The sequence below is a fragment of the Erpetoichthys calabaricus genome, chromosome 2, assembly GCF_900747795.2.
Source record: "Erpetoichthys calabaricus chromosome 2, fErpCal1.3, whole genome shotgun sequence".
Taxonomy (NCBI): domain Eukaryota; kingdom Metazoa; phylum Chordata; class Cladistia; order Polypteriformes; family Polypteridae; genus Erpetoichthys; species Erpetoichthys calabaricus.
In genome coordinates this window covers 40,031,779-40,051,753 of record NC_041395.2, presented here as the reverse complement: position 1 = coordinate 40,051,753, position 19,975 = coordinate 40,031,779, and the positions used below count along the sequence as shown (strand labels likewise).

The window sequence follows — 19,975 nt, the reverse complement described above, 5'->3', positions numbered from 1 at the left end:
TTATGTTAAAAATTAATAACTGTGTGACCTATATTACCGTTGTGCTGTTCAGCGCCTCATGGTGGTCTAGCACTATAAGTTACGCCTACATTGATCGGGTTTAGAAAATGCACGGATGTTTTTACATTAAATTTAGTCTCAGTGGACGGGGTCGAGTCTATCTTGAAAGCATCGGGAACAACCAATGTTGTTAATATTCATAACAAAGACGCGAATGCAATGGAAATGCAAGTTTCTGCTGTTTCCTCTTGCAGAACTCGGATATTTCCGGAACGAGGGACTTCGGCAATTTCCGGCAGAACGAGAGCGCTTCGTTGTTTAGTTGCCGGAAGTTGTGAAAATGGAGAGCGCTAGATGTGGACCAGCGAGTTACGGTTGCTAGAAAGTGGGGCCGAAAGGCAGTGTCTGAAGTGTGCATGCTATATTGTAGTGGGGCGCTGGATAAGAATTCCCGAAGGAGGTACGTATATCGCACGCATTGGGAGGAGACTGGGGCTCCAGGGTGTCCGTAGTCTGTCTGTGTGCGTTTGCAGATGAGCCGACCGTTTACACTCATGTGAAGCTGGCTGCGTCTGGATTACAGCCAGCATCCGTGTGAGATGCCTCGCAGGGGCTGCTATCGGCGTGCAAAAGTCGAGATTTATACCTTCTGAGTTTCAGTCGCGCTGCTCAAGTCCAAGGGTGGCGAAGTTTGCTCAGTATGTGTAATGCCGTGCGCTGGGTTGACTTTTAGGAAGCGTCCACTTGCACCAGTTACTATTCTGCTAACAGCCACATCGTACATGTGCCCCCAATCTACAGATGTCTCAAAGCTGTGGCGGCAGTGAAGACGGGGAACCACCTGGTCGCACAGCTCCAGTGGCGATCGAGGGCATCTCCTACATCACGGCCCAGGAGCTGCGCTGTGTACTGAGCTGGTTCCACGGCTGGGGGGCGACACAGCGTCAGAGGTTTCTTGAAGACTTGGTGTCAAAAGCTGTTCCCGGAAAACTGTGCGCCCTCCTCGGGGAATTGTCGCTATTGCAGGTAAGAGTGAGGTATTTATCGAGTCTTAATAAAGCGCCTTTCATAGTATTATCTCATCCTATGGAGCAGTTAATGCCATATTACAAAGCATAGACTGTAAAATTAATACACTTTATTAAAAGTAAGAAGGATTACAGAATGGTGAAGCAGTAGATCTTGCAGCAGTTCACTTTTATTTAATGCAGTGATCTCCACAGAAGGAGGCAGTTCAGAGTGACAAGGTAAAACACAACATAAGTCAAAACATAAACTTTATCAATCCAGTTCAGGAGTGCAGTAGGCTGGAGCCTGTCCTGGTAGCCCAGGTTAGAAGGAAGGAACCAGACCTGCACAGGGTCCCAGTCCACTTCAGAATCCACACACTTGCGCTGGCAATACGGCAAACTTTGAAGAATGTCCAAAAGTAAATATTAAATGATAGTATGTAATACTTTTTAGGGTCATGCATGAAATTCACACTTGCATGTTGTAATCAACATTCAATACATTGCCAGTGTCCGGCACCATGATTAGTGAATATAACTGTCTTACCATTAAACATTTGTCTTTCATGTTTGTCATAAGAATATATATACATGGCTATTCAAAATGAAAGGGCAGATTTCAAAAATTTATTTCAAACAAACTGTATAAGACAGAAACACATTCCTCACATCACTGGATAGAGCAAAGTTCAAAGTTTGGTCCTTTGAGGTTGCATGCATTCAACATGAGCACCATGAGCACAAACATCAAAATGGTGGACCATTTCTTGCCACACATGCGTCAACTGGTCCGTAGTTACTGAATTCATAGTTTCCTCAATTCGATATTGCAAATCTTGTAGATTAGATAGATAAATAGATAGATACTTTATTAATCCCCAAGGGGAAATTCACATACTCCAGCAGCAGCATCTCTCTATATATAAAAGAAAATCCTGGAATGGAAAACAAATGCAACACTATGATGCGTGATAATCTCGAAAGAAATTTTAAAGACCCGCGAGACCAAGGAGACTTGCCACGGTGTGTCTCGCGGGGACCGTAAACGTGAGACTTGGTGCCAAGAGATTGTCCCAGGGCCATAGCAGAAAGGACAGCGGCTGTACAGACTTTAAAAAGATCGAAGGGCAGTGCGACAGCAGCTACCCCCCCCCAAACGCAAGCAGCGTTATACATCCTGCAAGAAAGAATTCAGCCACGCCCGGGGCCAGTAAAAAAAAAAAAAGACAGGTATTGCTTTTCCAACGTCATGCGAGACCAGGCAGTGAGCCATCATTTAAAACAAGTCAACAGACCTCTAAGCTAGCAGTTGTTGGATTGCATTTGGCAGGCAAGCATCATGTGTTCCCAGCTCTTAAAACAACGACATGCGACAGGTAGAAGAGGCAGCTAGCAAGCAGCAAAAAGACAGCAAATGATCCAAAGGCATATCCTTAGTGTACGTTCAGCCGCAACACCCTTCACAACACGAGCAGTATTATACGTCTGGGAAGAAAGAGATGTAACCACGCACGTGGCCGAAAATAAAGGACAAGTATTGTTTTTACAAAAGTTTTTAAAGTAAAAGTGAAAATAATGCATATGTAACAATTCACAAGAAAATAACAATCTCTTTAAATTGTAAATTGCCTGCCTAAGGTAAAGTCATCCCTGATGAATGGGGATGTGGGAATCAGGGGTCCTTTCATCGGATTAGCGCTATTTCAGATGTGGAGTGGCAAAATGGGGGAGGCAGCTTGATGAATGAGGTCTCCAGGACTTAAAACAAATCCAAATCATATTATGTGATATCATCTAATGTGAAATTCTACTCCGTACTTCTAGAATTTTTATTTTTATACTGTTTTGAGGATTTATTCTGTTCTATGTATTGTACTGTATGGCTCAGAATTAAAAGACAATGAGTAAAATGACAAAGTAGAACTTCATAAAGACGTTTACAAACGTTGGCGCTAAACACATACAGAGCAGGTTAGAGACTATGAAACCAGTGAAATTAGAAAGACTAAAAAAAAAAACAAAAAAAAAAACGGCGCTATACACATGTGGAGAAAGTTAAAAGATATGAAAGTAGGAAAATTAGAAAATATAAAAAAAAGAAAGTAAAGATCGCAGTAGCACAAACAAACAAACTTCCTCATTTAACTATGCACCAGTCTAATTATTGGTTTTGCACAATAATTACTACACTATTGCAGCTTAACACTTCATTCTACTTTATTCACATAATTTTACTTATTTATTATGTTCTACTATACTGTTATCTTTCAATCTATGACTTTTTGTTAATCTAATTGATATTCTTCTAACTTTGCACAGTTTTTGATAAGTGGATCAGGATGCATTTCACTGCGTGTTGTCCTGTATAACTATGCATGTGACAAATAAAGAATCTTGAGAATTTCAAAAACGAAGTTTACCGCACATGCATTTATTGGTTACTTTGTTAGTGTATATATATATATATATATATATATATATATATTTATCTGTCTGCTTATTTAAAAAGCTAAATTTACCCCAGGAGTCAAAAACGTTCTGTCTAGCCCTTGTACAAAAACCTAGACAAAAGCTGGGGTATCACCTTGGTAACCCCATGTACTTTTGCAACTGTGAGAGGAAAATAGCACGACTTTACAGACAGGAGTCCAATGCAGAACTCTACTTACTTTTTTACTTTGTAAAAAAAAAAATTATTAACTGCTGATGATGTAGATTGTTTTGTCTGTGCTGAAATTCCAAACAGAGAAACCTGTCCTGACCTCATTAAAAAGATTCAGCCTATTGGGACTTGCAAGATTACAAATATTGTTTTTACAGAAGTTCTGAAATAAAAGTGAAACTAATGAAATAGCAACAATACAAAGAAAAAAAAATCTTAGAAGTGTGTATCCGGAAAACCAAACACGGGGGTTGGCGAGCGAAGCCAGCAGGGGCCGAAGCCCCCTAGTACTGATAAAAAAAATATTAAAGAGTGATAAAAATGCAGGTATAACAGACAGTAACTTTGTATAATGTTAACGTTTACTCCCACAGGGGGAATTGAAGAGTCGCATAGTGTGGGGGAGGAATGATCTCAGTCTTAGGTGCAACAAACACTCTTTCTTTAATGTACCCCCATAGATAAAAATTGAGGGGGTAAGGTCTGAAGACCTGGCAGGCCATAGACGATGAACAAGATCTTGTTGTCCACCTCTTCCAATCCGTTGTCCTGGAATGGTGTCGTTGAGGAAATGCTGGACCTCCAAGTGGAAACGAAGCGGGGCTCCATCTTGCATGAAAATTAAGTAATTTGAATATTCTTAAAGTTGGGGAAACAACCAGTGTGGTAGCATGTCCAGGTATGAAAATCCAGTCACAGTTTGCTCCTCAAAATAAAAAGGTCCATAAACTTGCAGAAATGGCACAAAACATATTTACCTTCGGTGAGTCTCTTTCATGTTTGACTATGCAAGGATTTTCATACCCCCAAAATCTAACGTTGTGGCAATTAACCTTACCAGAGAGATGGAAAGTTGATTCATCTGAAAAAATTAGTCGTTCCTCTTCTATATCCTCCGGAATTGCAGTGGAAAATTCAAACCTTTTTTCATGGTCGTCAGGATGCAATGCCTGTACTAATTGCAACTTGTAAGGCTTCATATGCAGACACAGTCTAAGAACACGCCATACCGTTGCTTGATGAATTCCGAGTTCAGTGCTTGCTTGTGTCAAATTTTGAACTTTCCTCTATCCAGTGATGTGCAGAATGTGTTTCTGTTTTATACAGTTTGTTTGAAATACATTTTTTAAATCTGCTCTTTCATTTTGAATAGCCTGGTATTTAGCATCCACGTTTAAAGTTTTTAAGGTAAGGTGGAAAATGTTCGTAAACTGATCAGTCAAGTGACCCCTTTGCAATGGGGTCTGGATATGTACCTTTTCCATATGTGAGTAGAGTGACAGTGTGAGGCTATGTCCACACTGCCATGTTATCATTTTAAAATGACATTTTTATATACAAATGATCTCTGTCTATCTTAGCATTTTCTCACTGTTTACAAAAGTATTGCTGTTAGCACTAAAACGACCGAAAACACACCTGATGTAGACTTTGCCTACAATGGTCATACATGCATCAGCCGAAAAATCCTTGAAGGGGTTGTAATATTGTGGGATTAATCACAAAACTGTAGTGACCGATAAATGAATTTGCCTTTTGCGCATGCATGCAGCATTCAAGCTATACAAAATCTCTTATATATATTTCTCTTCTGGTTTGTCCTGCTTCCACTTCAAAACCGGTCCTGCCCACACGCAGCCGACACTGCATTTGTCGATTTCTATTTGTCCTCTTCCATGTCATGCACTATACTGGCCTGCTGAGCGTAATACCTCCAACCTTTGTGGGAGCCACCTGTGTCTTTACAGCAGCTTCTTATACAGCAAACATCAGAAGCTAAAAATTATCATGAACACATTCGAGAATACAACCCTTCTCTAGTGTTTGCTTCCATGGATGCACAGATAACTCAACCTCCTGGCCACGGACCATACTGTTTTAAAATACACGGGCAAATTTATCACCAAATCTCTCCACTATATGCTAACACTTCTGCCTCTCCAGGATATGGACAGTTGTATGTTTTTGACACAGCTGAAGCTACTGAAGTACGCTTACAAAATAAAGCAAACTCTGCATGCAGCGAAAATGTACTTCTCCAGCTAGATTCCATGCTCAGAATCATCAACCGCTTTGCTAAATCATACAAACACATGCATGAAATCGCTCAGTCCAATCCAACACCATCTCTACGAATAGTTTTCAAGGAAAACGCTAGGCAGGATTTACGACAATACAATGCCCCGACATGTCACACCGACGTTGCAGCGATTTTCGTCGGAGAAGATGGTGAAACGGCTGCCAAAAGGGACAGTTGTCTCTATCTCATAGGCAATTCCTGTAAACAGATTTCCACGCTCAATATGAATTGCGATCCTATGGTTTGCCGACTTTTATTCCCTTACGGAGACATTGGCTGGCACAAAGATTTACAACATGTTCCCGATAAAAGAACCGGCAAGCGAATAAGGCTTACTCAATGCCAATTTTATGCGTACAGTTTAGCAGTGAGGAATACATTTAGTATTTTGCACTCCTGCCGCATACTGTTCCAACAGTATGTCGTAAATGCGTATGTTAAAACAGAGGGCGCGCGTCTCGACTATCTTGGGTTACATCAACAAGATTTGCATGTGGAACTATTAGACGCACTGCAAGCAAACGCAGAAAATAACAATGTATGTGTAGGCAAAATGATCATATTACCATCCACATTTCCAGGAAGTCCAAGATACATGCAACAAAACTATCAGGATGCCATGGCCATAGTACGTAAATTCAGAAAGCCCGATTTATTTATCACTTTTACACGTAATCCTGCTTGGCCGGAAATTCTACATGCACACTGCGTCTTTCAAGAAGTATTTATTTCTTCTTGATTTCTGAATTCCTTATTCACCGTTTTCCGTTCCTATTCGGCTAGTGTAATATATATGTACTGTATACAGGTAAGCAACACAACAAGCACCATGAAAAGCAACTCCTCTGTGCCCGTTATGTTGGAATATGGTTTTCTTTTGTGAAGTGTGACCAGTCAGGGAATGAGACATTGTAATGAGCAGGATCTAATTAAGAAAGGGCCATGTAATAAGCACAAACCAATCAGAGTGTAGTTATCTCTCTATTATAATTAAAAAATCTTGGGTCGAGATCTTGGAAAGAAGAAACTAGACTTTACAACCTTTGGAAGCAAGCCCCGTGAGATGGTCACTTTTCCACGTCAAGCCCTACTTACAAACCATTTAAATCAAGATCACGGACATCTAACCTCTCAGTTGTTGTTGCAGCAGCTATGTGCAAATTCTGAAAATAAGGAAAGTAATAATCAGCCCGGACCAAGTGCTATTGAAAACCTAAAACGTCGGCGCAACACACATGCAGAGCAGGATAGAGATTATGAAAGTAGTAAAATTTGAAAGTATCAAAAACAAGAAAGTAAAGATCGCATTAGTACAAACAAATGGAAATAATTACTCTGTAAAATAACGAAACAGCAAAAGGGGTCAAATATATGGACATAAGTTATATGTCAGAAGTATGTAGATATTGTAAAGCTTTAAAGTTTAAGTCGGGGACTTGTAGATTGTCTAATTCGTGTTGCCATCAGGGAAAAGTAGTGTTGCCTCCCAATGAAGAGGCCTATCCGCGAGAATTAAAAGATTTGTTGTTTGGTGAAAGTAAAATCCACAAACACTAGAGGCATAATATCCGAGTCTACAATAATCTTTTCGCGTTCTTGTCATTCAGTGCTCAAAACATAGATTTACACAATAATGGACCATACGCTGTGAAAATCTGTGGTCCCGCAACAATTAAAGCTGCGACAATTGTAATTTCGAAGAAACCACAATTCGGTCAGGTGTATATTTATGATCACTGAGAAGTGATGCAACGTAGAATCGAAAGAGTATGTAACAATTCCCATGAAAATAACAATCTCTTTAAATTGTATATCCGGTTAACCAAACTCGGAGGTGGGCGAGCAAAGTGAGCAGGGGGTGGAGCCCCCTGGTAGTCTTTGTTTTTAAAAATTAGCGTTTTCGCCTGTCCACATCACAACACTGAGCCTGTGTTTTCAGAAGTATAAATCAGTGGAGAGGATTTTTAAAAGTCTCTATTTTTAGGGTTTGAAAACACTGGGGTAGTCTGGACGAATGGGGACAACGAAGACTAATGTCTGCATTTTTAAACAAAAACATAATAGTGTGGACAGGGCCAAAGTTAACAGATGAGTATAATCAAGATTAATCCAGTAAATATGACATTCTCACACACCTGCTTAAACTAGGACAGGTTTGTCGGAGGCTAAAGCCTATCCCAGCAGCACTGGGAGCAAGGAAGGAACTAACTGGGGACATTATGACAGGCCATCTCAGGGCCTAGTCTCGCACACACATACGTTCACTCTCCAGAGCCAAAGTAGCCTTTTAACATGTATACAACAGTAGATATAGAACAGCCAGGATAGAAGATACACTTGCATTTGTAGCCAGTTAATACACAAGGGAGAAGAGATGTGTTTTTAGAAATAATTTGAGACGAGTAGTGACAAGTTATGTTACATTTAAATTTTCTGCTGCAGGAGATGGACAAATATTATCAGACACTTTTAGGCAAAGTCACCTACGTATCACAGGTGCACAGATATTATAAACAAGAAACTGTAGAAGTTACAGTAAACAAAAATGCTGTATATTGCAACTTTCAACAAAGAGACATTCTTTTTATTTAAATGGTGCCCTTGTAGAGTGAATGTTGTCCCAAGGTGTTTCACATCCACAGGGCTGTTATTTTTTGCATTTGGAGTACAGGTGGGTTAATTGACTTCCTGAAGTTTATTTAGTTGAGAAATAGTGGTTTAAAGTATAAACCATTGTCAAACGTTTACCTCTTCTAAACAGTCCTTTTTTTAGATGGTAGTAGAGTAATATTTATTTATGTTTTACATTTATCTGACAGCTGCTCTAAAAGCCATAGAAATGTAGACACTTTAAAGCACTTGTGTGGCATTGGTAAGTAATAAGAATTTTTTCCAGGGAGGTCATCATCATCATCCTCATGCTAAATGAAACATAAGTTGTGGTGAATTGCTATTTTCTGTGAAAATGGTTGAAATGACACATAATATTCCTTGAACAGTTATTTCTATGGAATATGTTGATATCTTTTTTTTTTTTTTTTAATAAATGTAGTCTTTTCATTTTTGATGATTAAAGCTTCAGTCCAGTTATTTATTTGGAGTCTAACATACAAGCACTTCTGTGCAGATTGTCAAGAACTTCATTATGTAAAAGCAAAAAAAGTAGGTGTATATTGTTGTCTTTTTATATTGCGCATTTTATATTCTGTGGATATAGAAATACATGGCTTGATATATGCAGTAATCAATAATCATCCATTTATTTTTCTGATTCTGCTTATCCAGCAAAGGATTAAACGGTGCTAAAGCTTAACCTGGCAGTATAATGTACAATACAAGACCCGCTTGTGAACAGAATGGCGTTCCATCAAGGAGTGTGGTTTACCAAGCTTCATGTTGTGAGAGTAGCTGTACTTGAACCCTTATTAAGACTTGGTAATTGCAGATTGCCTTTGTGCCACTAGGTGGTGTCAGTGAAACAGTACCAGCACATTGCATTTTGTCTTCCAGTTTTATGCTTAAAGAATTCACTGGCAGTTTGCTGTGTGTATATTAAATTTGAAATTTATGATTTGTAATATTAATTTTTGGTGCCTTATTTGATAGAAAAACATGGTTGCTGTTAATTTTTTGCTTGATTAAAAAAAACAATAATTAAAGAGAACCTTTTTTTGTAACTTTGTGAAAATGACAAGGAATTCAATGCATCGTGTGTACTGCATTCCTTAAAATTCAGGGTAACAACAAAAAAAAGCACAGCCTTCAGCATACTTTTGACACATGTAACTCAAAGATGCATGTTGCCCCCATATTATTATGTGTCTAATATATCGGTCTGATTTCTTTTTTTTTTTTTAATATTTTTATTTTATTAATTTTCATTGTAATCATTCCATACAAACAGATCAATTTATAACCCAACAAATTTGAAGACAAATCAAACCCCACCCCTGAGAAGGAGAGCTTAGCTAAAGGAAAATTGCTTTAAGCTTTTTAATAAGGCAACATTAGACAAAAGAAGGGGAGAAGTAAATATCTATATAAATAAGAGATGGAGAAGGGAGTTAAATGCAATAATAGTTAATTCTCTTATTCTAAAATAATATTGATTAAATCCTGCCAAGTTTTGAAAAAATTTTGTACAGATCCTCTAACTGAAAATTTGATTTTTTCCAATTTCAAATAATATAAAACATCAGTTTCCCACTGACTTATAAGAGGAGAATTAGGATTCTTCCAATTTAACAAAATAAGTCTGCGTGCCAAGAGTGTAGTGAATGCAATCACCGTTTGTTTGTCCTTCTCCAATTCAAGTCCATCTGGAAGGACACCAAACACAGCTGTTAGTGGGTTAGGAGGGATTGTGATACTAAGGCTGTCTGAGAGGCACTTAAAAATTTTTGTCCAAAATGATGTTAGTTTGGTGCAGGCCCAGAACATGTGACCCAGTGAGGCAGGAGCTTGGTTGCAGCGCTCGCAGGTTGGATCCTGCCCTGGAAACATTTTGGACAGTTTTAAGCGAGACAGATGAGCTCGATATATAATTTTTAGTTGAATAATTCTATGCTTTGCGCATATAGAACTCGAGTGAATTCTCTGCTTTGCTACCTTCCACTCCTTTTCTGATATATTGATTAAGAGATCTTCTTCCCAATGTCCTCTTGGATCTTTGAAAGGTAGGGACTCTAATAAGATTTTATATATTGCGGAAATAGTGTTTGTTTCCTCGGAATTGAGCAGTATTTTTTCCAGCATTGTGGAGGGTGCAAGGTGGGGGAAATCGGGCAATTTCTGTTTAACAAAATTTCTAATTTGAAGATAGTAAAAGAAATGTGTAGCTGGGAGGTTAAATTTTGAACGTAATTGTTCAAAAGATGTAAATATGTTGTTTATATAAAGATCTCTGAGCATTTTAATCCCAAAACTTTTCCAGGTATTAAAAACTGGATATACTTGCGAAGGTTGAAAGAGGTGGTTCCCTTGCAGAGGTGCCACTGATAAAAGATTTTCCATCTTAAAATGCTTCCTAATTTGGTTCCATATTCTGAGTGAGTAAAGCACAATTGGGTTATTAGTATATTTGCGATAACTTTCATTTATTGGAGAGCAGAGCAGGGAATATAAAGAAGTACTACAGGATTTTACTTCTATTGCAGACCAAGCCTGTGTATGTGCATTTATTTGTGTCCAGGTTTTTATGGCTTGTATGTTTGCTGCGCAGTAATAAAACTGAAAATTAGGTAAAGCCATGCCACCTTCTGCCTGAGGTCTTTGTAGGGTCGCTCTTCGGATACGTGGGTGTTTTGAGTTCCAAATGAATGAGGTTATTATTGAATCTAACTGTTTAAAAAACGATTTATTGATATATATTGAAATGTTTTGAAATAAAAAGAGAAGTTTAGGAAGGATATTCATCTTAACGATGTTAATTCTTCCGTTTAGAGTGAGATGAAGGGTTGACCATCTATGCAAGTCTTGCTTAATTTTTTCCATACAGACGCCAAAATTTTGTTGATCGGTCTGATTTCTAAGGAAATATTATCCACTTCAGCCAATCCTTGAATGTTTGGTTGTACTGAGAACTGAAAATGGAGTGGGATGACAGTTCCTCACAAGACACATGCATACGCTTAATTTGGTGATGGTCTTACTTTACATCTTCATATAATTTTAAAAACAGTTACTGACAGAAACAGCAAAAGTGCTAGACTAATTTTCGTTGTGATACGGCTCAAAAAATAAACTTTTACTTTGAGTCGTTGACTGATTAATGTTTCACTGTTTATTTAATTGTTTCTGTTAAACACAGCTGCACAATAAAAAATCATGAATTATTTATTATGTATAGGCAAGTGATTATTAAAATGTTTTGGTTGAGAAATTAATATTTAGAGTTATTTCTGCTTTATAGAAAAATTCTAATATGCTCTTGATAAATTGTGATTAATTTGCTGTTAATTTTGATTAAAAACATTTTAATTGTGCGATTAATCACAATTAAGTTTTTAATGGAATAGCAGCCCTATTATTAGCGCCTTCCATACGGTGCTGTTATGAAGAACTATCTGGCGTAATCGCTGGCGGCAGTAGTTAATATTGACATCTGGGCGGACGCCTTTTTTAGACTTCCGTTACATTTACTCACATGCTGCGGAGGATTGCACAGCACAAGGGATTCTTTTATTTACATGGGCTTGAGTCCCTCTTCATTTGTGTCATGCGTACAAGTGTTTCTGCTAGTGTTGTATGTTTTGCAATGCTACGTATACATTTTGTTGACATTATTTAATAGAAAATCTTTTCAGTAACTTAAACTAACCCCAAGGGAATTTATACTACCTGTCACTCTGAAAAAAACGATTGAGACTGTAGATGTCATATCTGAAATGATATAAGGAACTGTTATTTAAGCAGCAGCACATTTCAGACTTGTTATGCATTACATGGCACCCCTAATATGGTGCCTATTGTTGGTGTAACTCTGTACTTATACTTCAAAAAAATATTTTTTAAAAGGGTAACCCTAAATGTATAGAAAAAAAATAATTTTCCAACACTATCTCTAAAGACTTACTCCCAAGTCTTTAGAATCCTGGTGCTTCCTGTCTTGCTATATGGTTGTGAGACATGGATGCTATCCAGTGACCTGAGACAAAGACTGGACTCCTTTGGTTCTGTGTCTCTTAGGAGAATCCTTGGGTACTTTTGGTTTGACTTTGTGTCTAATGAGCAGTTGCTCACAGAATCCTGAATGAGGCACATTACCTGCATTGTGAGGGAGTGTTAGTTACGGCACTATGGCCATGTGGTGTGATTCCCCGGGGGTGATCCACCTTGTAGGATCCTTATTAATGAGGACCCGAGTGGCTGGACCAGGCCAAGGGGATGCCCATGTAACACTTGGCTGTGGGAGATAGAGGAGTCCTCAAGTCCGGTCCTGGAGGACCACTGTGGCTGCAGGTTTTCATTCTAACCCTTTTTTAAATGAGTGACCTGTTTGTGCTGCTAATTAACTTCTGCTGAATTCATTTTAATTGAATTGATTTTTTTAAGATTTGTTCCTCTAAATTTCTTCATTGTTCCTCTGAATTGCTTCATTTCTTTCCTTAAATGGCACCCAAACAGAAATGAAATGTGAAGTGAGTGAGCCAAGAGAAGACCAACTAAGTCAGGGCCTCAAACTCCAACCAGCTTCACTCCAACCAGCTGCTTAATGAGGTGCCGGTTCTTGTTGTTAATTAAAGCCGTTCTTTAATTTTGTGGCTTGTCGCAGGTCTCGTGGTGCATTAGCAGACATTTCTGAAATTGTTGATTTTCTCTTTTCTAAGAGCACTGGTCAAATGTTTTGGGGACCTGAGCAGACCAACATTCCTGATTTATTCTCAGATATTGACACCAGTTTTGGCTCATTTTATATCTCATTATTGTTTGGCTGCTAATTAAGGAAAAAGAAACAATTAATGGGTCTGAGTCTTCAAGAGCAAGTCATGGTCCTCCAGGACCGTAGTTGGTGACCCCTTAGAAAGAGGGTCATTTCTGGGGCTGGGACTGGACCTCGTATCTGCCTGGGGGTTGCCTACCAGGATCCCGAGCTGTTTTGTTGTGTGGTGGTTGCGGCAACATGGTGTACCAGTGCATACTCCCTGACCAGAACCGACCTTCCAACTCTATAAAGAGCTTCACTTAAGCTTTTTAAAATATTGACTTATCTTTTTGTATAAATTGCAAGTGAATCCAATATCCTGGGACTGAATCGCTCATTCGGTTGATGTCTTATACGTTTGTATGTTCTGTCTGTATGTTTCTATCTGGGTATTCTGTTTTGTTCTCCCACATCCCCAAAAGAAGTTTGTTAGATTCATTTGCTCTTGTGAGTACGTCCTACAATAGACTTGCTCCCCGTCCAGGGCCATCTTGTGTCTTTTGCTGCTGAGATAGGCTTTGGCTCCCTCATGGCCATAAACTGAATAGAGATGGTTTGAGAATATATGTTTGTGCAGTTGTGTTGCGCACCTTATCTTGGAGATGCTTTGCTTCTATTAGTTAATATGTCATTGTTATGGTGTATAAAATCTACAAGTTATTCTCTATATTTTTATTATTATATTTTGCTCAATCCCAACAAGATGAATTCAGATGTAGGAGGCATTATAATAAAAGGCATATCCTCTTCCCTTACACCTCACTTTTATAACAGTTGTTCACAGCATAGTGCTAAATTGGTATTAAAGCCTGGGAAAGGAAGATTGAGCCATGCCTCAGGCTATTGATTACTTTATGGATGGACATCTGGGACAACAATTTGGTTTTCAGCCTGGGAAAGGAGGACATGAGGCAATATCAAAAAACTTTATTCTCTGGGAAAAGATAGATTAAAGAGTTTGAGCAAAATTCATCCATCCTATTAACAGCCAGCCAATCAGGTGCATGGAACATTCATGTGTCGTGAAACCCAGGCATGAAACTTTATAATAAATATGCCTCATTTGAAAGCAACGAGGAAGAAGAGAAACGGCGACGATGAAAGAGCAATGTTAGAGAAGACAACAAAGACGCGTATGACCAGTTTTCATCCGATCGACAGTTAACAGCATTTTCATGAACGCCGATTGCTAGATCAAACACCGCCCTGGGACATTCATCCTTGTCATCTCTACTTTTTTTTGTAAGCTTTTTCTAAAGACTATATATATTCAGACTTTCCTATCAGTACCTATTTTCTATTATTCTTTGTTCCAGTGGTATTATTATTATTCTTGTAATAAATATCATGCTGCTTTTAACTTTCTATGCTTTGTCTTAATGTCTATAGAGTGATTGAAATAATAAGTTAGATTTCTTTGAGCACCTAGTGCAGCCGGAGATTTGCCATTACCTTTGTGCTGCGAGGTTTATTAGGCTGAGAGTGAGAGCTTCACCTGGTAGTAGTTAACAGTACGTGAAGAAGGTATTCTTGGCTGATAAATGGCCTATAGTCAAGAGTGCTGAGTCTTTGTGTTTAAATGTATTCTTGTAGACCAAAAGTAATATTGAGATATCTTTAAAACATTTTATGTTGTTTGTGCCGATAATAAGTAAGTCTCTTGAAGTGCTGAATGACAGGCTGTGTTATAGCTAAAGAACTTGTGTGGTTTAAAGTGTTAAAGGTTAATCAGTGTGTGTGTGTCATTCATGGGGCACTGTTGTGGTTAGGGTCTGTGTGTATGTGTATAGCTATGTATGTGTGTGTTCATACTCCGTGAGAACCCTAACTACAAAGAGGACTATTTCATTTATGTTAGGTAGAATGCCCAGAGGGGACTGGGCGGTCTCGTGGCCTGGAACCCCTACAGATTTTATTTTTTTCTCCAGCTTTCTGGAGTTTTTCTTTTGTTTTTTCTGTCCACCCTGGCCATTGGACCTTACTCCTTTTCTATGTTAACTAATGTCTTATTTTAATTTCTTATTTTGTCTTTTATTTTTCTTTTCTTCATTATGTAAAGCACTTTGAGCTACTTTTTGTATGAAAATGTGCTATATAAATAAATGTTGTTGTTGTTCATCTTAAAGTGCAACAGTAGACCAACCCGATAACGAACTAGACGAGTACACTTACCTTTGAGGGAAAACAGGTAAAGGGTAAGTAGACGGAAATACTACGATAATACAGTCATAAAGACAAAGATGTGCTTGGCAATATACAGTATTATACATAGTCAGTTATCACTGTTATTTCTACCTGACACTTTTGTTTGAAAACGGAGCTCTCTATTCCCTAAATCTCTCTATTATATAAAAAAATCCTAAATCGAGACAAGATTTTTTTCATGTCCCGCAAGACTTTGGCCATGAGATTTTTTCAAGTCACGCCCTCCTCTCAACCATATTCAACCACGCACACGGTCCCGTCACCTCTCATTCGTGTGAATGCTTTTCACAGACACAATTCCTGCTCTCTCAGCTTTTATAAACTTTAACGTTTTCCTCACTTTAAGTTCCCAATTAAAGAAGGCCTTATTATGTCCAAATCTTATCGAAGAATTTCATCATGAAGGGTTATCAACAGTAAGAATGAGTACAGGGGCAATCCAGGCACTGAGAAACGATGAAGTCAAACGAATTAACCCCAAAATTGTTGATCGGTTACACAGCAGATTGGTTAAATGTGTATCAATAGACTATGCTGAAACAGTTGGTGGTGATCGTGCGGAAGATGAAAACATCACCTTACAATATTCTGAAGAATATTTACAACTGCAATTCCCATGAAAATAACCATCTATTTCAATTGTACATCCGCATCCCCATATGCGAGCAGCAAAACAACAAAGAGGCTAGCAGGCCCGAGGGTTGGCAAGTGAATCGAGCAGGGGGCAAAGCCTCCTAGTATTTCCAAACAAAAATCTGATTTTTGGCACATGTTCCTATATTTAGATGTACAAATGTTTAATAAAAATATGTCGATGTTGCCAGATATTATTTAATACAAAAGTAGACAAAAGGAAAAAAAGTTAATAGATGTAATAGCAGGAATAATAGGATGCAGTGGCTAAGGCATTAGACTTTAAACCCTAAGGCTGCCTGTTCCGCACTGTGTGACCCTGGCTAAGTCACTTCATCTTCCTGTGTCTTCACTGTAAACATATCCTGAGATTCTCGATATTGCAAATTGCTTTGGGTAAAGGCATTAGCTAAATAGATGATAATGATAAGTTTAGGATATTTATTAATTAATTAATTTAAAGGAGAAACATTAAGCTTGGGGATGGAAGCTGCTCAAAAATGATCACCTCCTACCCACTGCAAACATCATTTTAAGGAAAGAAATGCTGGGAAACTGCCCAGTTTATGAATGCTGCCCACGCGGCTTTATTTCAAATTAAATAACCTGTGTTCATTATCAGCCTTTATTCATGTTACTGTGGGTTTCCCAAGGGAATGCAGACCTCTATCCCAAATCATTTTTATGTTGTTTTCTTTGGATTTTTAATAAGAAAGTACTTGTGTATTTCATAATTTAACAATGTGGATACAGTGAAGTGTTAATGGACATTGTGTGAAATTTATGGCAGCAATAGTGTGTGCATTGTAGTGTTTTACAGTAATGGCCTCACTCAATATTTTAGCACAGTACTGTTAATTGTTCTCTGTCTTATGGCGTTGAGAAAGAAAAGTTGGACATTCAGAGTGTTTTCCCCACAAGCAAATATACTGCGCTGAAAGCTCAATTGTCTGCTTGTATTTTGCTAGGAAAAATATGGAGATTTCCCACCCCCAACTGCCCCCCAGGGCCATAGAGGTGCACGAATTGTGTAATTTGAGTTGTTATTTTGGATTCCTTTTACTTGGGCATATTTTGTGCTGGTATTTGGGAAAGAAAAATCTGGAGCTTTTGTTTCAAGGCACACACATTTAATCTGCAAAGCACTGAGCTGTACCATTCCAGTCCACCTGTCGACACCATATAACAACTATCAGTTCTAACAAAAATGCCCTCCCTCTCTTCTAGCAACTCAAGACATTACATTTTACAAATGCTGTTTGTCCTTGTGCAACACTTCCTCTGGGATGGAACGCTATCCATAAATGAACTGTTTCAACTTTTCTGACCTTAGCATGAGGTCTACTTGTTGTCTACTTCATCCTGAAACTTAATCACTCCAGTCTGTGGCATTTAATTTCCTTCATTTTTGTTTTTATCTCTTTAATTCACTTTTCTATGGCATTTGAAATTTCTAGCATTAAAATCAATATTAAAAACTATGCTGCATTTTGTTAGTTCTGTAAGTAACGCAATTTGTTGGCCTCCTCATGTGTAACTGGTAACTAACTACTTTTAAGTATCTGCTCTGTGCCATCCATCCTTGGATTTTTTAGTTACGTAGATTTTTTTTTAAATACAGCCCCCTCCATAGTGATTGGGACAAAGACATATTTTTCTTTGATTTACCCCTCTGCTCCACAGTTTAAAATTATATGTCAAATGATTCAGACATGACTAACGTGCACATTGCAGACTTTCATTTAAAGGTAATTGCATACATTCTGGTCACACTGTGTAGAAATGACATCACTGTGTGTACATGGCCCCTCCATTTCAGGGCACCATAATGTTTAGGACATAGCAATGGTGGGTCTATTAAAACAGTCATATTTAGTTCTTTGTCGCATATCCCTTACATGCAATGACTCATTGAAGTCTGTGATTCATAGTCATCACCAGGTGCTGAGGATCTTCTCTGGTGATGCTCTGCCAAGCCTCTGATGCAGCCATCTTGAGTTCCTGCTTATTTCAGGGGATTGTCCCCTTAAGTTTTCTCTTCAGCTTATGAAAGGCCTGTTTGATTGGATTTAAACCAGGTGACTGACTTGGCCACTCAAGAATTTTCCATTTTTTAGCTTTGAAAAACTTCTGTGTTGACTTATCAGTATGTTTGGCATCGTTCTATTGTTGTAGGATGAAGCTCAGAATTCATTGTGTAGCTCCCGTCAGCAGTTCCACCATCATTGAAGATAAATGTGCCAGCACCTGTGACATCCATACACACCCAAGCCATAACATCCCCTCCACCATATTTAACAGATGAGGTGGGGTGCTTTGGATCTTGGTCAGTTCCTCTTTGTCACCACACTTTGCTCTAGTCATCATTCTACTGCAGGTTCATCTTTGTCTTGTTTGTCCACAAGACCTTTTTCCAGAATTCTGTAGGTTCTTTCAAGTCCTTTTTCACAAACTGTAATCTGGCCATTCATTTTTTTGTGGCTAACTAGTGGTTTGCATCTTGCAGTGTGGCTTCTGTATTTCTGTGGATAGTCGCCTCGGACACATACACATCTGCCTCCTGAAGACTCTGTCTGCTCTGTTGGACAGACATTGTGGGGCTTTTTCTTTACTATAGTGAGGATTCTTCTTTCATCTGCAGTGTAGGTCTTTCTTGGCCTACCATACCCTGTATGATTACTGAGGTCACCTGATATTCCATACATTTGATTTAGTTATTCCTAAGTTTTTACTGATGTCTCAAATAGTTTATTTTTCTTTGACTTTCACTGGCACATCTTGTATCCTCAGGTTGAACAATGGCAGCCACAGACTCCAAAGTGTAGAAGCAAGCTGAAGTATCTTATGAAGCAATAAAACACACCCGAGGAATCACAAACACCTGTGAAACCAATTGTCTCAAAGAATATGGTGCCCCAAAATGGGCGCATCATGTAGAAAAAGTGTCATTTCTGCACGGTGTGACCAAAATGTGTGCAGGTACCCTTGAATGAAAGTCTGCAATGTGCACGTTAATCACATCTGAATTGTTTGACGTATAATTTTAAACTGTGGAGCAGAGGGGTAAATCAAAGAAAAACATGTCTTTGTCCCAAACATTATGGAGGGCACTGTGAATATGCCCAGGTTCTGTGTGGCGGTGTAGCGGACTTGCACCACATCCAAATTTGATTCATAGCTTTCTCTCAGTGTTGGTAGGATGGGCTCCGGCCTTCCATATTTCTGCCTTTCAATAAGAGGGTTTGGGTATGAAATAATTGAATATATAAAGGCAGTTTCAGAGCACAACCGGCTCTTCTTTGTTGTTTTTTCTTTCTGTCCTCAGTAATACAGGCCTTAATTTCCATGTCTTTTAAACGCTGCTAATATTTAGTATTTTCTTTCTTATTTGTTGTGGTTGTAGGTGCAGGACAAAGCCCCCAGCATTTTTGAGTGCCAGCTGCGTCTGTGGAACCAGTGGTTTGAGAGCTGGAGTGAAGATGAGCGGAATACGTTTGTCCGACTGCTGGAAGAGAGTGAGCCAACGTTTGTTGCACAGTTTTATCAAGAGATAGCCAACACAGCAGGCAAGGACTAAACTGAATCAAGAACTGCCATCTTCCTGCTGCCCACATATAGCCCTTTCCAGTGTATTTAGGAGAGGCACTTTTTTTTTTTTTTAATTAAGTAAAACTAATAAAAGCATTAAATATGTCCTCTTGTTTGTGAGTAGTTATCCATGGGGGCTTATTAGGATTGTACTGGTCAACCGACTCACCCCATGACATGCCTCTTCTTCATGTAGAACACAAGTGTCGAACTCCGGTCCTCGAGGGCCACAGTGGCTGCATGTTTTCATTCTAACCATCTTCCTCATTAGTGAGCCGTTTTTACTGCTAATTAACTTCTTTTGCTTTAGTTTTAATTAACTTGACTCAGGCCCCTTAATTGTCTCTTTTTCCTTAATTAGTAGCCAAACAATA

The 19,975-nt window shown here is 38.7% G+C and overlaps 1 protein-coding gene across 1 annotated transcript; it reads left to right on the top strand.

The window, feature by feature from the left end:
• Positions 1-294: 294 nt before the first annotated feature.
• On the top strand, positions 295-19,706 carry c2h14orf119 (chromosome 2 C14orf119 homolog). The gene is made up of 3 exons (XM_028793640.2): positions 295-460; positions 802-1,026; positions 19,417-19,706. The coding sequence occupies exons 2-3, from the start codon at positions 802-804 to the stop codon at positions 19,588-19,590; spliced, it is 399 nt and encodes a 132-aa protein (XP_028649473.1). The 5' UTR covers positions 295-460; the 3' UTR covers positions 19,591-19,706.
• Positions 19,707-19,975: the final 269 nt, after the last annotated feature.